The following is a 21,335-nucleotide window of genomic DNA, read 5'->3' as shown; positions in this document are numbered from 1 at the left end:
GAATTGTGTCATGTCCTGCTGTGGATCATTTACCATCTCTGGGCTAGTTAGGTCCTTGGGTTCCAGTGCAGGGCTGTCCTTAGTGGGACGATTAATCTGCTTACAGGCAGGTTTACTGTGGGTAGTTGTCTCATTAGAGTAGGGATCTGTGAGAAGAGGACCCTTGAAGTGGGCTTGTGGGCTTAAGTATCTTGGCCAATCCACGAACTAATACCTCGTACTTATTATCGCAATTCTATCTGGTTATGCATGCAGGTATGATGGGTTCGTGTTTTGAGCATGAAAGGAATGATGGACATAACAGAACATACACATCTCAGGTAGGAGGTATGCGTGGCAGATTGGACGACCATGTCATTTGCACCAGATCTCTGTGTGTGGGTTGTGCCTTTGTTCTGTTTCCTCACCTTGTCTGTTATACGTGTATCTTTGTGTTAGGCCCGTATGGATAAGTCTTGTGTGTCGTTTTGTCAGTCTTTGGTTAGGTCTGTCCCCGAGTCCTGTTGGTAGTTCTACAGTTCGCTGTCTCTTGGTGTTACGTGTGCGCACTTGTGTGAGATCTGCAGGTGGCAAATCCAACGTGCCTGTGCTGAGGTTTGGTGCCTGTTGGATGTAACACAGCAGAATACAACACTGCTGCTCCATCTATCGTGTCTGAACGCACAACTCGACGTTCCTTAGCACAGGTGGACTATAGTAGCAGACAACCAGTTCCAGCAAGAGAATCAGAAAAACTAGACTCCAGCGGGCAAAAGAGGGCAAAACTTGTATCACTGAGCAGCGGAAAAACATCTCCTGGTCAGACGGAACAAAATTTCTGATACACTGTGAGAATGGGAGGTCAGAATTTGGTGTAAGTAGCATGAATCGATGAACCCTTCCTGTCAGCAGGTCAAAACATGTCAGCACCGCCATCTAATCTGCAGCAACTACAAGAACCTACCTGTCCGCAGGGGCTGATATTTCTGCAGAATCTAGTGGAATCTATGCCATCATGCATTGCTGCGGTTCTGAAGTCAAAGAAGGTCCAACTCGATGGTGGTCTTTAATAAAGTGGCCATTCAGGGTATCATAATGCAACCAATGGGACCAACCAGATTCTTAGACTAAAATGAGAAGTTTTTCTGGATAATTGTTAACCTAAAAAACTCAAATGTTTGAAATTCTTCGGAAAGTGTTTTCACTCCTGGATAAACATTTGCCAATGTAATTGTCTTGCTTTCTTTTCAGGATCGGAACGGAGATTACTTGACCAGAGAAGTCTCAGCTGGAAGACCCAGCCATAGAACAGGTGTCCATCTCTGACCATCGACGATCCCTTGACTGTTCTGCTGGACAATCTCTACTGCTTGCAAACATTGTGGACTAGGCAAGGTAGTCAGACATGGCTTTTGTTACTCACCTATTAGCATGCATCTTTGGAACTGGTGCATGGGTTGCCATCAATGGACTATGGGTAGAACTTCCACTTATCGTGAATGATCTTCCTGAGGGTTGGTACTTACCATCCTACTTGACTATCATCATCCAAATGGCCAACATTGGACCTTTATTAGTAACTTTAATGCATAAGATAAAGCCTGGCTTGTTGAAGGAGGTTGCTGTGATATATACCATTATTTTTCTGGGAGTCGTGGCTTTGTTCCTTCTGGCATTTTTATGGAAAGAAACCACCTGGATTGCAGGACGGATGCACAGTACCGGATTCCTGACCTTAACCTTTTTCCTGTCGCTGGTGGACTGTACTTCATCAGTGACCTTCCTGCCATTCATGATGCAGCTGCAATCCAAATACATTACCACATACTTCATTGGCGAGGGACTCAGTGGGCTCATCCCAGGATTATTGTCCTTGATTCAAGGGTTCGGGCTAGTGAAGTGTGTCAACATTACACAGAATGGGAACACAACGCAAGCCTGGTTGAACGCTACAGATAACAATTATCAGATTGAAACCCAATACCTTCCAGCTAACTTTTCAGTTCAAGTCTTCATGTTTCTTCTATGCATTATGATGCTCTTCTGCCTGGTGGCCTTTTTCTTCCTAACAAGACTATCCAAGAAAGACGTCTCCAACGTTACCTTATGTCAAAGTACGATCACCCTCGATTCTTTCTCAACAACGGATGAGCAGCTGTCATGTAACATGGGGCCTTCTGATACAAGTAACAGCACAGATGACCTCACTCCGGGTAGGGCGACTTCATCACACCCAGATGATAATGTTGAGTTTTCTTGGGGTCACTTTGCTCTCATTTACTTCCTTACCGGATGGGTGAATGCTCTCACTAATGGTGTACTGCCCTCTATACAGACATACTCTTGCATGCCGTATGGTAACTTGGCTTACCATCTTTCTGCTGTCCTGGGCTCCATGGCTAATCCTCTGGCTTGTCTAATTGCCATGTTCCTACCTAACAGGTAAGTGTCTATGTTTGTGCTCAAGTCTTCAAGTCATGGGTACAAAGATATTCCATAGTGATACACACAACATAGATAGAGCTATTGCCAAATCAACAACTTTATTAGTCTATGCATAGAAATCTGGAAAATTAAAGGTCAACACTAAATATTGAGTCTTTGTCTAAACTTTATGAATTTGTCAATAGAAGTGTAAAAACGTATGAAATGCAAGATAATTATACTTCAGTAACCATAGAAAGAGCTAAAAACACTGAAGCAACAAACTTTGTGAATATTAATACTCTTGGCCACAACTGTACTCTGTGCATCATGTAGTTAGAAAAGTGGTGTGGACATCTTTGTCCGGGATTGGAAGGTCGCTTTGAAGACTATTCACACAAGCATATTTTCGGGCGGTGTGCTGTGTGCTAACTATAACAGACTAAGGCCTCAGTCACACGGGTGTATTTTTCCCGCGATTTGCGGATCGCATAATGGATGCGTATCCGCAAATCGCGTGACAGGGGCCGACGATTCGCTGAAAAAGCTGCACCTTTATTAATGAATGGGTGAGTGAGAGCTGCCTCTGATTGGTGAGGCCTGTGACCAATCAGAGGCAGCCCATTCAGCAGCCGGGGATTTTAAATCCCCGCCTGCTGAATACTACACAGAGCAATTCAGGAGAACTGCCGGCCGGATGCGGCTGAACTCCGGCTGCAGGAAAAAGGTGAATATACATTTTTTTTTTTTACACATTTTAGGATGATTTTCAGGGAAGGGCTTATATTTTTAAGCCCTTCCCGAAAATTCATCCCGCGCTCGCCGGCAGCCCATTGCTTTCAATGGAGCCGGCTGTATTGCCGGCTCCATTGAATTCAATGGTCGAACATCGTTCTTCTCTGCCACAGCTGTTACAGCTGTGGCAGAGGAGAACGATCTTTAGTATATGTTCTCAATGGGGTCGGCGCTGTTGCCGCCAGCCCCATTGAGCGCATATATAGAAAACAGCGATGCGCAGAACGCACATAGGCGCGTTCTGTGAATCGTTGTGTCCTATAATTGATCGCACATCCGCATAAAAAGTGGACATGTGACCGATCCCATTGGGATTCATTTGGTCTATAGATCTGCAGATCGGACCAAAAAACAGTCGTGTGACCGAGGCCTAGGGCTGCAGTCACACGGGTTGGAAATCCTTGAGGAATGTCCGCAGTGGGACCGCATGGAAATTCCACAAAATTTCCGCTGCTTGAAGTCCCGCAGGTTTTAGCACAGGTTTTCAAGCGGCTTAAAGAGGAGAGATGGCTGCAGCGGAGACGTGGCATGTCAATTTCAGCGCAGACTGGCCGCAGTGTGTGGACAAGATTTTTGCAAATCTAGTCCACTTTTCTGCTTTATCCCGAGATAAAAATTGCCGGTGGAAATTCCGTGCAGAAAGCCCGCACAGATATTCCGCCCCGTATGAACCCAGTCTAATGCTAGGGAAGGGGGGAGGGGGGCTGCGTCATCACCTTGTGATGGTATGGGAAATACAATTTTTAAAAATTAAATCTCTACTGCGCATAACAGATGGCGAGCGTCCACGGTCATCCGTAATAAAGATAATTCAGCTACGCGGAGGGTCGCCGGCTGCGGTCACAGCCGGATACCGCTGTGGGCTCCCGCATGCGTAATCCAACCCGTCCGTGTAAGACCGGCCTGAGTCTTCCTAGTTGCAAACCAGGTCCTTCAATTTCATACCCCAACTTATGACAGTCCTGCGACTAGTTGTTGCCTAGTACAGTCATGATTTTTCTTGCTAGCCACATAGGTATCGGTTCATAGTGACTTGCAGTCCGTACATTTAGTGTAATAATATAAGTAGTTCCGCACTATTTCACACCAGGCCAAAGAATTTCAAGTTCTCACTAATTTAATATTCCAACACTTCATGTCACCCTAACCATCATTTGTGGAACTGAAATATCGTTCCATTGTTGAATGACAAAACCGTGTTGAAACAAAGCTGGATGATCGTTAAACTATCATTCTACTGTTGAACCATTTTTGATAAACCATTGGGGTTTGTTAACCGATGTTGAAGCATTGATAAAATATTATTCCATTGTTGAATCATTGATGACCCATTGTTTCCTTGTTCTACTTTTCTAGTATTGCCGAACTGTTGCTAAATTTATGCAGTAAATTTATGCTAAAACAAAGTATGGGGACGGGTTCCTCATTTTGTTTCGACCATTTTTACATATATTATGCATGGTTTTGGATTACAGAACGCATACGGCGACGGTTTTAGTTGGCGTTGGCTTTCGGTCATTTTCTTTTTTATGTATATATTTTTATTTTATTGGCATTTTTTTACATATTTTTGTAACTATTTATTTTACCATTTCTGTCCCCGATGATGTCAAATAAGACCTCTGTGGGTCATTCACATTGTCTTTTTTTTTTTAATTTGACACTTTTCTACTGTAGCTGGTGCATCCATAGGAGCCCCACTTACAGGGAAAACATCCCCCTGTAGTGACAATAGTCACTGGCAGAGCTGATCTGGCTTGTACATGGGTTGTGTCTGGTATTACAGTTCAGCTTCCATTCATTTCAATGGAACTGAGCTGCAAAACCACATACAACCCTATTGCCAAAGATGGCGCTGTGTTTGAAAAATGGAACAATGTCTTCCTAACCCTGGACAACCCCTTTAATAGCGAGTCGTGGTTGTGGGCTGCTATAACTTTTGTATTAGATTCTAGGAGCTTTAGACTTTACAATAAATGCTGTAGATGGAATAATAAATGGTCTCCACCATCCGTTACCTGAAGAAGCTCATATTGTCCATAGAGAAAATACCGGACATAAAAATTTCTGTTTTTGCAAAAACAACAAAAAACTAACCATAGTATTACAATTGGACATGAGCGAGCACCCAAATGTTCGGGTTCGCGTTATTCGAGATGAGCTTTTCGTAAAATTCGAGAGCTCTACTCGAGTAACGAACCCCACTGACTACAATGGGAGACTCGAGCATTTTTGTATGTGGGATGCCGGGTGCCGAGCTTTTTTTTTCTTCTTGGTTCTCTCTCTCTCCCCCTGCCTGCCAGCCAAAAAATTTACCATTGACGCGCGCTGCGTCGCGGCAGGGAGGGGCCAAAACAGGCCCGTCACAGCGGGGAGGAGACAAAAACTGGGGCGGGGTCAAACACGGCGTGATGCTCGTTCGAGTAACATCGAGTACGCTAATACTCGAACGAGCATCAAGCTCGGCAGAGTATGTTCACTCAACTCTAATTACAATACAAGTAAATACAGCTGTAACGCTAATACCTTTGTCTTATGCCCATCAGGTCCCTTATTTTGCTTGTGGTGTTGTCAGTGCTGGGTACAGGATTTGGGGCTTACAACATGATGACGGCGGTGATGAGTCCATGTCCTATTCTGCAGAGCAGCACCTGGGGAGTAGTCCTGATTGTAAGTAATGTGTATCTGCTTATAGTAGCATTAGGAAGATATTAGTGACAACAATGGCAGAACTGAACTTCACCTATAGCAGTCAACTTTCCTAGGAACTAATAGTGTCTCCCATTACACGGATGAACCAAGAATTACTGTAGAGCCGAACAGTGTAACAACCAGGCGGTCACAAGGGTAATAGATATGAAGTGCTGATACAACCATTAGATGACAGGGTCACAATGTGATGGTAACTGGATGATGAAACCGACAATCAAGACTGGAGCAATAGAAATAACAACCAGAGAAATTCTATCCCTAATGCTAGCTCTCCCACCTCTTTCCTTAATCTCTCCCTGACCCTAACACCGCAGACCACTGTCCCAAAGTAGCACTCCATGGTCCCTACTGGAACCTTGCCTGAAATACTGTCCCTAAGAACATGAGGGCACTAGGACCCAGACAGGAAGCCAAACAAGTAAATTGAACATACTAAGGCATCTTTCACACAAGGAGCTAGGTGCGCAAAAATAACGTGTTTTTAAAAAAGCGGCTATTAGAGCCAATGGTTTTCTATGGGATCGTTCAGATGAAGGAATCTGAAGGCTCCCATTGTAAACCATTGGTTCTACTAGCCATGTGTTTTTTAAGTATGTGATTTTTGCGCTCCTAGCTTCCCGTGTGAATGAGCCCTTAGGCTAAGCTGATACAAGAAAGGAATGGAGACAAACCAGACAAACAGAACTGAACTAAACAACTGCAGCAACGAGATCTCACTGACAAGAAAAGCCGGGAGTAGAACAAGGAATACAGGGGTGCCACAGGGGTGCCACAAGCCTTTATTGGCTGGGATGAAGAGTGAAACGGCGCCCCCTGAAAAAAACAAAACCCTAGTTTTAGAGGCATTGAAAACGCCCATACACAAGATACACAACACATATTTGTATCACTGAGACTTATGTGAAGGGGCAGAGTAATATTGCCCCTAATTGTAGCCCCAATAGTAAATGTCCCACTTAGTAGCCCCAAAAGTAATAGTGACCCCCTTAATGCCCCCTGTAGTAATAGTAACCCTGTTAGTGGCCACAGTACTAATAGTAAACCCGTTAGGGGTCCAAGTACTAACAGTGACCCCGTTGGTGGCCCCAGTAATAAAAGCGACCCCCACAGTGGCCCCAGGAGTAATAGTGTCCCCAACAGTGGCTGCAATAGAAATAACAACCCCCACAGTGGCCTCAGTAGTAAAAGTAACCCTCAGTCGGGCAGCAACCCGAGAAGCATTTAATTCACTTGCTTTGTAGTCCTGGGCTGGCAGTGGCAGTACTGTGAACTGAGTATGACCTCTAACCTCTCTGGTGCCTACGGGCCAGCATCTGCATGCAGGAGAACAGATGCTGGGGGAGAGGTCAGGAGTAACACTCCGATTACAAAACTGGTAGCACAAGGTGTTGCTGGATTACAATTACACAGCTAGTGAGTTAAATGCTTGCCGGGTTGCTGCCCAGTGATCCAGCACTATATATCACTACCGATGTCCTATACTGAAATAACAATAGCGCCCTCCAATAGGAAGGCCTGGATGTGCTACACCATCGAATGGCGTATGGCCCCGGAAGATGGATTTAAATTTTTTGTTGTGGCCCCTGTTAGAGATAGGAAGTAAAACCCAAGTGTGAAGTAGAACAGCAGCATGTGAGAAGCAGAAATAAGCTTTCCGCATCTCTACAAGTCCCGTGGGACCGCTGCTATGACTGAAGAAAAGTGTACTGGCAGCGGCCTCCTTCTACTAAGATGGGAGCAGATCATCCAGGAAGTCGTCCGCCGTCATCTGCAGGAGACTCGGGTACCGATCCGCGTTGATCCTCCTTCGAGTGCGCTTTTGGACAAGCTGTACTTCCAATACTTGTGTTTCCTTACTTCAGTCATAGCCGCGGTCCCACGGGATTTAGAGAGATGTGGAGAGCGGATTTCTGCTTCTCACGTGCGACTCTTCAACGTCTGTGGACTTTCTCCACTACAAATTCATACTTAGAACCTACAACAGTGATGGGCAACCTTTTGAGCTCGGTGTGTCAAAATTCGCCAAAAAAGAGGCCCTCGCCTCTCACAGCCTCCCCTTCACTTATCTCAGTAATGATGAGCCCCCAGCAGTGACAGCGCCCCCCACAGCAGCCCCCAGCAGTGACAGTGGCTCCCAGCAGTGACAGCGCTCCCCACAGTGGCCCCCCCAGCAGTGACAGCGCTCCCCACAGTGGCCCCCCCAGCAGTGACAGTGCCCCCCACAGCAATGACAGCGGCCCCCAGCAGTGACTGTGCCCCCCAGCAGTGACAGTGCTCCCCAAAGCGGCCCCAGCAGTGACAGTGTCCCCCATAGCAGCCGCCAGCAGTGACAGTGCCCTCCACAGCAGCCTCCAGCAGTGATAGTGCCCCCTGAGACCCATATACTTACCCCCTCCACCTCGTGGAAGCTCCACTCCTCCTCTGCCCTCTGTGCCGCTAGCAGCGATGATCTCCGGCGCACACTGACATCACGGTGTGCGCCAGAATCAGCGCTGCTAGTAATGCTGCTAAGTGAATACTGGTAGGTGAGCCGCGGCCCCTGCCGGTATTCACCACTAACGGGGTGAACTATGGCTACGCGAGTCAGTGCTGACACGTGTGTCATAGGTTCGCCATCACGGACCTACAACCTCGTCCTGCACCATGTAAAACAAGTTTACTTCACCTCTCTTGTCTCCTCACTATCTCGCAACCCTAAAAGGCTCTTTGATACTTTTCACTCCCTTTTCAGCTCTAAACCGCAGCCCCCTGTGACAGATCTCAGCGCTGAAGAGCTGGCTGCTTACTTCAAAAAGAAAATCGATGACATCCGTCAGGAAATAACTTCCCAATCCCAGAATGGCCCCGACCCTAGTCTTGTCAGCACTGCATCTAGCTCCTGCTCACTCTCTGTACTCAGACCAACAACAGAGGAAGAAGTCTCCAGACTGCTCTCCTTCGCTCGCCCCACCACCAGCGCTAGCGACCCTCTTCCCTCACACCTCCTCCGATTCCTCTCCTCAGTGGTTATCTAACACCCCACCACTATATGCAACCTCTCTCTGACCTCTGGCATCTTTCCCTCTTCTTTCAAACACTTCATCATATCCCCACTGCTAAAGAAACCAACTCTTGACTCGACTGATGCTGCCAACTACCGACCCATCTCTAATTTTAGACCAAACTACTAGAACGCCTGGTTTACTCCCGCCTTATAAGCTATCTATCAGAAAACTCTCTTCTCAACCCCCTACAGTCTGGCTTCCACCCCCAACACTCAACAGAAACCGCCCTTACAAAGGTGTCAAACGACCTCCTGACAGCCAAATCGAGGAGTGACTACTCTCTACTGATCCTCCTCGATCTCTCCGCAACATTTGACACTGTTGACCACAAACTCCTCCTCCGTATGCTTCGCTCTATCGGCCTAAAGGACACTGCTCACTCCTGGTTCTTCTCCTACCTATTTGACTGCTCCTTCAATGTCTGCTTTGCTGGCTCTACCTCCACTCCTCTTTCCCTTGCTGTTGGTGTCCCCAAGGGCTCGGTCCTCAGATCCCTCCCCTCCTCTTCCCCTTGCTGTTGGGATCCCCCAGGGCTCAGTCCTCGGGCCCCTCCTCTTCTCCATCTACACAGCCCACATTGGACAGACCATCAGGAGATTCGGCTTTCAGTACCACCTCTATGCTGATGACACCCAGCTATACACCTCTTCCCGTGACATCTCTGCACCTTTCCTCCAGAACGCCACCGACTGTCTGTCCGCTGTCTCTAACACCATGTCCTCTCTCTACCTAAAACTGAACCTCTCAAAAACTGACCTGCTGGTGTTCCCGCCCTCTACTAACCGACCTCATCCTGACATCTCCATCTCAGTGTGTGGTACCATAACACCCAGCATGCCCACTGCCTTGGGGTCATATTTGACTCCGATCTCTCCTTCACCCCCTACATCCAATCTCTGGCCCGAACATGTCAGCTGCACCTCAAGAACATCGCAAGAATCCGCTCTTTTCTCACCGCAGACACGCTAAAAACGCTCACTGTTGACCTCATCCACTCTTGGCTCAATTACTACAACTCACTGCTGATCGGCCTCCCCTGCACCAGACTCTACCCTCTCCAATCCGTCCTAAATGCGGCAGCCAGGCTCATCTTCCTGTCCAGCCGCTACTCGGACGCCTCTGCCCTGTGTCGGTCACTGCACTGGCTGCCCATCAAATACAGAATACAATTTAAACTCACTACCTTCATTCACAAAGCCCTCCACAGCACTGTGCCGCCCTACATTGCCTCCCTCATCTCAATTCACCACCCAGCCCACGCCCTTCGCTCCGCTAATGAAATCAGACTGAGTGCCCCTTTAATTCAAACCTCTCATTCCTGCCTCCAAGACTTCTCCAGAGCAGCACCTGTCCTCTGGAACGTGCTATCCCAAACTATCTGGGCAATCCCTGATTCACAAAACTTCAGGCGTGCTCTAAAAACACACCTTCAGGGAGGCATACCATATCCCCTAAACCAAACCCCTCTGTACTCCGCCAGATAACATGCTCCCTAACCTACCAACTTTCATACCTGCCAGCTGCCATCAACTGCCCTTGCAGTCATACCGATTCTGCCGTCACACGGCTTAATGCCTGACCATTGTATGCGTGTATAGCATCCCTCACTCTCCACCTCCCCATACTGTGCACATCTTCAGCCCCTTTACCCTCTGTATCACCCTATTACTTGTAGTATGTAAGCTCGTTGGAGCAGGACCCACACCCCTACTGTTTCCATCAACTCATTACTATGTAACTGTGGTTTTTGTATTTTTGTCTTTCTGTATCCCCCTGTTCTTGTTAGCGCTGCAGAATATGTTGGCGCTATATAAATAAAGATTGTTATTATTATCTCTAAGGGCTCATTCACACAAGCGTGGTCTTAGCGCAGTATAGGCGCGTGAAAACATTGCGTCTATACTTCCCTATAAATAGCATGGACGAGCGATTTCCAGCTATTAAACCCTTAGTAACCACCCCATAGACTTTTTATTTCCTGCTTTAGTGGGCTTTAATCCCCAGGGCCGTAAAAGCATAGAATGGCTCGCGCTCCACAAAATTTAAAATCCCTCTGCTCCCGGCTAGCATGCATAGCCGAGAGAAGAGAAATATCACCGGGGACCGCTGTATGTGGTTCCCAGTCACATGATCGCTGTTATCCAATGGATAACAGCGATCATTTAAAGTAAAAAAAGTTACGTTTCATCTCTTGACCCCACGGATCATATCCCTTAGGGGAGATAATACGTACCTAAGGCCCCCGGATTTATCCGTGGACTTTACCCTGGCTTCTGCGCACGTGCCCATCGCCAAAATGGTGAACGCATGAGCAAAAGCTGCGCATTGCCGGAGTAATTTAAAATCTCTTTGCTCCTGGCTACTAAATGTAGCAGAGAGCCTGGAGATCTCACGGGGGGCTGAGGTATGTGGTTTTTGGTCAAGTGATCGCCGTTGTCCAATGGATAATGGCGATCACGTAAAAGTGAAAAATGAGAAAACCGCAGCGACATCGCATGTGTGCTCTGTGCGATATTGCTGCATTTTCTTGTGGCGATATCGCGATTTTGTAGCGCTCTTTTGCTAGGATTTTCGTAGGGGTTTGAAATATAAGCCTGACCCTGAAAATAAGCCCTAGCTGCATAAAAAAATGAATAGATTCATCACCTATCAGGTGCTGTTAGCTCCCCGCACGTCTTCCCTGAAGCTCCGGCAGACTTGCTTGAAGTTCTCCCTCAGCGCTTCCTGGATTGGAGGTTCGAAATTTCCGCCTCCAGGAAGCGCTGGCTGTGATTAGCTGAGCCGAGGTGCTTGAAAATCAGTCAAAGCCAGCGCTCAATGAACCAATCACAGCCATTCATTGAAGCTGGGATTTTCCAATCCCTGACCAGAAGAGCTGCCTGAAAACAACTGCTGTGGACCAGGGAGAAGACGCAGTGGAGCCGACAGCGCCTCTTAGGTGATGTATGTGGGGTTTTTTTTATGCAGCTAGGGCTTATTTTCGGGAGTCGCACGGACCACCAATATAATATTGCTGCAATTTTCTTGCGTCGATATCACATCGCCCATGAGGAAGCTGCCTAATATTTAGCAACCCATGATTTTTTTTCTCGCAATGTCGCAGGCTACAAAACATCGCTAATGTGAAATAACCCATGGGAAAGCATGTGCTTCACACAAATGTAATTTGTATCAGTGTCGCATTGCGAGAAAATAGCATAATTTTTTTGCCCGTGTGAAACTGGCCTATCCGCGTCTAAAATTCCTTCATCTGAACACTCCTATAGGAAACCATTGCACTAAAATCACGCTTGTGTGAACGAGGCCTGAGGGACCCTTCACACGGGACGGAATTAGTTTGCGCAGACATTTCTACGTCCCAATGTTATCCTTATGGGGCTTGAATTCCGTATTTGTTAAAATCCGTACACTTCTCCTGCCTTCATGCATGGATATGCAGTGAATACACAATGACTTTAATTGACAATTTTAGACCAAAACAGAAAATGCTGCGATTTATTTTCACTCACGTAAAATACAGGCATGAAAAACGAATATCTGACTGCCCCAGTGCAGATCAAGGGGGATTAAGATGTTTGTATTATGTGCATAAAAAATACACAAATACCGTAATACGGAGCACAAATACACCCGTATGAATGAGCCGTAATAAACGGCCCAGAGAAGGCAACTATAATGCTGATGAGGCCCCGGATGGAAAGGAGTTTGACGCCCCTCTTCTAGACCCTCTGCTCTTATACCTTCATATTACAATGACTCCGAAAACATGGCTGTATGAAATAGTAGGCATAAGATACTAGATTGTAGGGAACGTCCTTTGTGCATGAGGCTCAGACAGCTGAGGCTACATGAGCTGTCACAAGGTGGCGCTGTGGCTCCTCTTTTCTGCTACATTGTATCTGTACCGAAGCACTGCGCCAGAGATGAAGTTGTAATGTAACCACCACAGGACTGCATTGATCGGGCCGATGAGTGTAAATCTATAGTTTCTTGCAGAGATCGTTTTACACGGAGTTTGGTATATGGACGGACTTACAAAATCATTTTGGTGACACCTGAGACGCAGCAATTAATATTCCTGGTGTGTTTCATCAGAAACCGGGATCAGCCATTGATTTCCAATTCCCCTTCTGTGGGAACGCGCGCTGGAGAGATTTAGTGCAGCAGATTTTTCACCTTCAGGGAGCAATAAATGAGGAGCTAAAATGTTACAACACAAGAAACTGCAGCTGCCAATTAGGTGTTTTGTCCACAATCCGGGGTAGTGGGAGAAAAAAGTTCTCATAGGGGCTCTATGAGGTAATTGGGATATATCATTAACACATACATTTAAAGGGTTTGCAAACTATTGATGTTATCTGCAGAAGAGACCATTAATAGTAGATTGGAGGGGGTTATGCCACCTGTGATCCTCTCTGTTCAGTTGATTGCTGGGCTGTTGTGCTCATGCACTGAGCTGATTTCTGCAAGAAACAGGCAGCTCTGTTCTCACTTCAGTGGACAGACTTGGTATTGCAGGCACAGATCCCATTCACTACAGTGGGAACAATGCTTGTAATTCCAAATCTGGCCACTACAGTGAAAGCGGAGCTGTCTGCTTCCTGCAGAAATCAGCTTAGAGCAAAAGCAGACTGGTCAGGTGAACAGTTGACCAGCGGGGGTCCCAGTAGCAGACCCTTGCAGATCTATTTTTGATGGCTTATCCTTAGGATAGGCCATCAATATTTTTCAACCGGACAACGCCTTTAATACGACTGTGAGAGGGAATGTACAAAATACTGGTCACACTACAATCCAAAATGTTCTGCTTACTATCAGCGCCCCCTAATGTGTAAGGCCAAAGTAATACTCGTGCACAACATCCTACATCCAGAGTGCATCACTGCATTGTGTGTATTCTAGGGCATGCAGAAGAACAATACTTATTATACCCTGAACAACCCCTTTATTAGGGACCCCCATTTATTTGCGTGCTGGACTCCTTTGATCTTCAGAGCCGTAGCAGTTCGTCATGGCATAGATTCCACCGAATGATGACATCGTTCTGCGGGGAATATCGGCCCCTGCGAACAGGGAGCTTCTTGTAGTTGCCGTAGATTAGATGGCGGTGCTGATATATTCTGACCAGCTGACGGGAAGGGGTCAGCGATTCATGCTGATTGTGCCAAATTCTCAGCTCCCATCAGCATGGTGCAACAGGAATCTGGATCCGTCTGACCAGGAGATGTTTTTTCGCTGCTCAGTGATACAAGGTTTGCGCTCTTTTGCCCGCTGGAGTCTCGCCTTTCTGTTTCTCTTACACACAATGGTGCTGGAACTGGTTGTCTGCTCTTATAGCCCATTCGTGCGGAGGAAAGGCAAGTTGTGCGTTCGGACACGTTAGTTGGAGCTCCAGGGCTGTATTCAGCTGACTGTGCAGCCTGTTGGGCAGAACGATTCCTGACATCCTCCTCCGACCCCTTTCAGTGATGAGTTGTTTCCGTCCGCAGGATCCCTTTTCGCTGGATGTTTTTCCCTGATTACGCCACTTTCGGTAAACTCTACACACTGTCGCACGAGGAAACCCCGTGCAGTTGGCAGTGAAACCCCAGCCCCATCTAGTCTAGCTCCGATGACCGTTTATTCACTGTACATGTGCTTTGTAGGTTTAACAAGACTAGCTCATTACACATTGTGGCCACCTGCAGTCTGCTATGAGAACACACAGTAGGGCTGATATGATGTGGATTGTTTACACCGGTAGTCTCAACACTGTTTTATAATACTACAGCTCCCAGAGAGTCGGGGTCTGCGAGGACTCGAGGTCTTTGCAGCGACAGGTTGGAGACGGTCACTGTAATCTGTATTTTCTTTTGTAGAGTCCCTTATCATGAACCTGTTTTTCAGGTGATCTCCTGGATTCTCTTTATGGGGACGCTCAGTTACGTGAAAGTCATGATTGGAGTCATACTGCGCAGCCGGAGTCACAGCGCCCTTGTGTGGTGTGGAGCAGTGGTGCAGCTGGGATCCATGATTGGGTCGTTTGTCATGTTCCCGTTGGTCAATGTGTACGGTTTCTTCAGATCAGCTGACCTCTGCAACATGAAGTGTCCTCCCTGAGACCACAGAGGAAGGATGAGAACAAAGAATATACCTCTATATACAGGAATGTAGAACACCGGATACCTCTGCATAGCAAGTATGGTGCACGGGTTTATCTCCGTATTGTGTACACAGCCCTGACTTATGCTTACAAAAGTTTTGTTGCTCTATTTTTCAGCTCTGCAGGACAGATATCACTGACCGTTCCCCTGCGGCGGGTCCACAACCAACCAGAGCCGCATGACTGGGGGGGGGAATTATTATGTATTTTACTCCAGTTTTCTAATGTAGAAAGTCTAATGTTTTTCATACACTATTTCCAACAATTTTTAGGGCTTATTCACACAGGGGTCAAAATCGCGCCAAAGTTAGCCACGGAAAACAATTGCCGCTAACTGCGCTAAAAATCACATGGATGATTTTCTGCGGGCTTCATTAGCGTTAAAATCGCCCATTTACATGATCTGGAGCAGCGTGTTGCTGAAAAAATGCGTGAAATAAACTATTTTTATTTCCTCTGGCCAGCACAAAACCTTCACTACATACATACATACAATGGGATGTTTAGCTTAAGGCCACTTTCCCACGGGCAACAAAATCGTGCATGTATGTGAAGCCTGTGCTTTCCAGTGGATTCTTTCACATTAGCGATGTTTTGTAGGCTGCTACAATTGGGAGAAAAAAAATCGTGACATGCTCTATACAGCCGTGATCTGCAATGTTGTGCAGCCCCTGCTTCCGTATGGAGTCTTCCTCTGTGTTGCATCGCATTGCACGAAATAGCGATTTTGGTGCTGTGCGATGCAACTTTTACAGTAGGAAGTCCTAATGTTTGTCCCTAAAATAAGACCTGGTTATATTGAAAACCCCCCAAAAAACAATACATTACCTAATAGGCGCTGCCCGCGTTGCACTTCTCCTCCTGAAGCTTCGGCATTTGTCTGTAGTCTTCAGCCAGCGCTTCCAGGTCATTGGGTTAAATATCCCGCCTCCAGGAAGTGCTGCCTCTGATTGCTTCTCGAGCGCCACAGCTCAGCCAATTGCTGCAACGCTCGATGAACCAATCACAGCCATCGCATTGAATAGCTGTGATTGGTTCTCAAGCGCTGTGGCTCAGCTAATCACTGCAGTGCTTGATGAACCAATCAGAGCCAGCACTTCCTGGAGGCAGCATTTTTTAACCCACTGACTAGAAAACGCTGGCTGAAGACTAGTGCCGCCAAACTACTGGAGGAGTGGAGCGGAGCGGACAGCGCCTGTTAGGTAATGTATTGATTTTAATTTTTTTAATGTAGCCAGGGCTTATTTTTAGGGTAGGGCTTAAATTTCAAGCTTCCACCCCAAAAAATCCCAGCAAAACAGCACTACAAAATCGTGATATCACCATAAGAAAACGCCGCAATATCGCTGTGATTTTTCTCGCGGCGATATCGCTGTTGTAGTGACCCAGTACAACCAGGCCCCTCCATAACTGTATGCATACAATTGTCTTGTCAGTATCTTCTGTGTTGCAAGAATGGTGTGCGTTGCCTAGCTACAGCACTGAACGGGTTAACTGTCTGGTACCGGGCCAGGACCTACAGGTAACTGTGGCTTCTCCTGATATCCACTGAGTTCTCCCTGTCACACCGCCTGTCCAGGAAACTGCTGAACTGGATTTGTTGCTAAAGTTGAGTAAAACAACTGGTCACCCTTCCGTTTCTGGAGGCCGCGTCTTAAAAAGTACCCGTGTGTGTGGATTTACTCCGACAACCAGGAATTCCCCACGGAAGCTGCCCGAGAGAGGGTTTACTCCACCAGCTAGGAATTCTCCGCTGCAGAAGAAACGGTGGCATCACAAGTGACTAAAAGGACTCCGGTAATCCCAAGTGGGTTCCAGTTTATTAACCTGCCCTCGGCCCTGGGATGTGTCATCAGTTACCCTCTGGGTGGGAGAAGCTAGAGCCACCATGACAAGGCCCAAACTCTACCCCGCTGTCTCCTAGACCGTGGGCCGCTTCTTGGACGCTGCACTGTCACCCATGTGAAAGAAGGCCTAATGCTGCTAATCTCCCTCCACCCTCCGCTTCCTATTGTTTAACAGTTTAAGGGCTCTTTCACACGAGTGTAGGTGATTTTCGGCTGGCCGTGTAATGGGCATTCAGACAGTCGAGTGCGGCTATTAAACGCTGCACCCGGAATACTGTTGGGCGAGGGCAGACAGTTTAGTTCTGCTAAACTGCCTCCACCTTTCCACCCCCTCGCTAGCTCTCGGCAAGGGGAGGGGGTGGGAGCTAGTGTTCTTTGCCCCCACTCCCCATCTGGTCCTTGTCGGCTATCAGCAATGGGAGGGGGCGGGAGCTTAGCAGCTAGTTCCCGCCCCCTCTCATTGCAAACAGCCTGCAAGGGCGGAGAGGAGGAGGGAAGGGGATGAGAGGTTAGCAGACATGCTGCTAAACTCCTTTCCACCTCCCTTTTCCGGCAGCAGTCATAGGCTCCCATAGAAGTCTATGAGAGCGGCCGTATTCCGGCCGGAAAAGATAGTTCCAGAACTATTTTTTCTGGCTGGCGTAAAAGTGCCCGATCGGCATGCGTACCGTACCATATGCACTACCTTGGCTGGGCGCTTTTATGCAGTGGAAAAACGCCCATCTGAACTGAGGCATTGGAAACCAATGCCTCAGATGGGTGGCGTATATGGGCCGGCCGTGCAAACCGGGCCAATATACGCCCCCTGTGCAAGAGCCCTAAGATAAACAATGGGAATGTTTAGGTAAAGGCTGCTAATTTCCACTCTCATTCCAATTGTTTAGCAGTTTAAACTAAACAATGGGAATGTTTAGCTAATCTCCCTCCCCCTCCCTTTTTTTCCAACTCCCATAGGAGTCTATAGAAATTTGCGCTTTTTGCGCAGCAAAGATAGGTCAGGTCCTATATTTTCGATGTCGTAACTTTTTAGGTGCGATTCTTTTGCACGGTTAAAATCCTTTCGTCTGAATGTTTCTATAGGAAACCATTGGTTCTAATAGTGTTTTTTTGCGCATGTGAGTTAGCTGCGCAAATTCCCTCATGCGAATGAGCCCTTACGCTGCTCTTAGAACTTTGTAACTCTGCATGAGAGTGCGATGCAACAGATTTTATGGTATCATAGTAAATAATAGGGCAGATTGCAAAAAAAACAAAAAAAAAACCCAGATATTGCGATTCATCTATCTCATTAAAGAGCCATGAAAGTCCGCCCAGTGTAAATAAGGGGCCGTATTTCCATGCAAGTTTTGCACAACGCTTGCGCAAGATTAACCACCGTATGAATAAGCCCTTACGCATGGGTCTCACACAGCGGTGCTCCCAGCTTTTTTGATGCTTAAAGGGGTTGTCCCGCGGCAGCAAGTGGGTCTATACACTTCTGTATGGCCATTTTAATGCACTTTGTAATGTACATTGTGCATTAATTATGAGCCATACAGAAGTTATAAGAAGTTTTTCACTTACCTGCTCCGTTGCTGGCGTCCTCGTTCCCATGGAGCCGACTAATTTTCGCCGTCTAATGGCCAAATTAGCCGCGCTTGCGCAGTCCGGGTCTTCTTCTCTTCTCAATGGGGCTCCGTGTAGCTCCGCCCCGTCACGTGCCGATTCCAGCCAATCAGGAGGCTGGAATCGGCAATGGACCGCACAGAAGAGCTGCGGTCCACGGAGGTAGAAGATCCCGGCGGCCATCTTCACCGGGTAAGTAAGAAGTCACCGGAGCGCGGGGATTAAGGTAAGCGCTGTCCGGTGTTCTTTTTTAACCCCTGCATCGGGGTTGTCTCGCGCCAAACGGGGGGGGGGGGTTGAAAAAAAACAAAAACCCGTTTCGGCGCGGGACAACCCCTTTAAGGCTACTTTCACACAAACAGTATTTCCAAATCCGCCCAAAGATCAGACAGAGATAGCACCCATTTATATGAATGGCTGGATGCATAGGGGCTACTTCTTACTCAGACCAAAAGTCCAAGTAAAAAAAAACAGCAGCATGTCCTATTGTTGTCAGACATTTGGAGGAGAATAGTACAGACCTTTCACACGGGATGGAATAGGTCGCACCGCAAGCTGCAGTAAATTCTGCACCAATTCCGTAGGTTACCTGCAGATTTTCATGTGACTTGAAAATTGCTTAAAAACTTGCCTGCAATTCTGCATCGAAATCTGCTGGGGATTTTGGTGTGGAATTCCGCAGCTGCGGACTTGTTTGCGGCCTGCGCCCTAATCCCGCCCGTGTGAAAGGTCCTTTAATGTGCGGTGTCCGGCACATGGGACAGGATGCTGGAAGAACCTCAGGCCCGATTCTTTCATCGTCTGTGTGAACGTACTGTTACGTGAAAAGTAACATGCACCCTTTCCTCACCAGACTAGGGCTTGGCACGGTATACGGTCTTACTGATATCTGCCAGCATGATGCCCCCCAGATGCCACCTTTGTGAAGTTCTCACCTTACAGACAGTTCAACCGTTTTTGAGTGAAATAACATGAATGCCTCTTCTGCTGGAGATCTGCGGGGCCCAATTTAACCCTATTATTGCTTCTTCTAGCAGTCCATATTTCTTGGAGCACCATACGCACGGGCGCTGGGCGCTGCGGACATCTCAGCCCTCACCTCCCTGCATCTCCCCAAATAGTGATAAATAAACTGTCTTTGTGCCTCATCTGCTGTGTGTGTAGTTTTCTCATTAAGTAGCTGCGGAACAGACGTTAACCCTCACAGAGAAGGCAGGAAGCATTTGCAATCCTCTGGAGAGCAACAAGGGGCCGGACGTCAAAATTCAAGGTGCAGCTGAGTCCCCTGTATATGAGGTGGTCTTCCTCTGAAATGGGATCAGAGGGGAGACAATGGGGGATCTGTGTCTGCACCTCGTCCCTAATCAGAATATATGAGAGCGTCAGCTGCGGGCCGCTGTTTATCAATTACAAGCTGCAGCGAAGTGATATGCAGCCTTCCGTGACAATTATTAGCTCAGTAATTAAATGTCTTTCTGGGTTCCTGAGTCCGTTCTGCAGATGAAGGCGGAATAAAGGACGTTCTACAGGAAGAATCAGCGGAGAAAACATTTGCCCTCAGGTTATCATTTTTGGTTACTTTTATAACACTAAGGAACAAAAACTGCAAAAAGTGCAGGACCCTCAGCGGCCACCAGGGAGCGCTGATACAAATGTATGATGAACCTGCTTATATCCGGAGTGTGAACTGAGGCTGGATTCCTGCACAGCATTTTGATGCATTTCTGGCAATGGTTTTTGTTTTTTGGTGCAAAACCGCTGCAGCCAGATATTCGATTCTATAACTAAATACAGAAATAAATATGTACATTGGCGCACATTTACTTGGACCATCATTTCACACGCGGCTCTAATTAAGGTGAGTGCCAGTGATCGCGCGACAAACGCATAAGAGCCGCAAGAATATTCCAGTCGAATCTGCATGGCACCTCTGTGCGCCAGAGCTGCGCCCAGCCACGCCCGTTAACTCTAGACCCTACCCACTTCTTAAAAAAGTTTTGGGCCCAGCATAAACCTATAAAAAGTTGCAATTTTGGTGTGTGCGTGCCAACATTGCAACTCTTGTCAGAAAACTGGCGTAAAAACAATCATAAAAATGCCTCCGATTTCTTAGCGGTTTTCTAGCATTCTGGGGTGCGTGGCGTTTTTTTTCCACGCGGCAAGTGAAAATATGCCCCCCTCCCCCCCCCAAAAAAATTCGAAAAGCGTTTCCTATTTTACTGTCGAACTACAGTCTATACCTGGACGCGGCAGGTCTGCAGGGAAAGAAGGGCTTGTTTGAACAGCAACAAAAAAGACAGTTGGAGGACTTATAAAACTTGCATCAATTTTGATGTAGAAATGATAAAGGCCCACGGCTGCTCTCAGGGACCGCTGCCCGAAACTGCTGCATTTTTACAGTGATTTTGAGCGGCGTTTTTGAACGCATGTCACAGTGTTTGACAGCGCTTCTAACACACACCATCATTATGATGGGCGATGAGGTACGTTAAAAAGTGTGTAAATAGAACAGCGCTTGAAAATTGCGTTCGAGCGCATGTCTGTGAGGGCCCATTTAAAGTAATGGTGGCGTTGTAACACAATGCTTGGAACGCCGCGCTAAAAAGCGGCATGCATGAAAGAAGCCTTAAAGGGGTTCTGTCACTAAAAAAAAAAAATCAATACTCACCTATTCCTCCCCCCTCAGTCTTCTTACTGCATCTTCTCCTCACTAATCTTCTGGCTGCTGCAGTTCCCCGGGTCACTTTACCGCAAGTCAACCGTTTCTTCTTCTTCCTGTGACGAAGC

General features: G+C 47.2%; 1 protein-coding gene across 3 annotated transcripts in view; it reads left to right on the top strand.

Annotated features, from left to right (window-relative positions):
- Nucleotides 1–19,696, top strand: part of SLC52A3 (solute carrier family 52 member 3) — a 70,543-nt gene extending 50,847 nt beyond the window's left edge. For all 3 annotated transcript variants that reach the window (XM_066588025.1, XM_066588023.1, XM_066588024.1), the window contains exons 2-4: nt 1,231–2,421; nt 5,745–5,868; nt 14,841–19,696. In XM_066588025.1, the coding sequence (XP_066444122.1) occupies nt 1,385–2,421; nt 5,745–5,868; nt 14,841–15,053 (1,374 nt within the window). In that variant the 5' untranslated portion in view covers nt 1,231–1,384 and the 3' untranslated portion in view covers nt 15,054–19,696. The remainder of the gene's footprint in view (nt 1–1,230; nt 2,422–5,744; nt 5,869–14,840) is intronic.
- Nucleotides 19,697–21,335: the final 1,639 nt, after the last annotated feature.

Source organism: Eleutherodactylus coqui, chromosome 13 (assembly GCF_035609145.1).
Source record: "Eleutherodactylus coqui strain aEleCoq1 chromosome 13, aEleCoq1.hap1, whole genome shotgun sequence".
NCBI lineage: Eukaryota > Metazoa > Chordata > Amphibia > Anura > Eleutherodactylidae > Eleutherodactylus > Eleutherodactylus coqui.
This window is presented reverse-complemented; position numbering and strand designations above follow the sequence as displayed.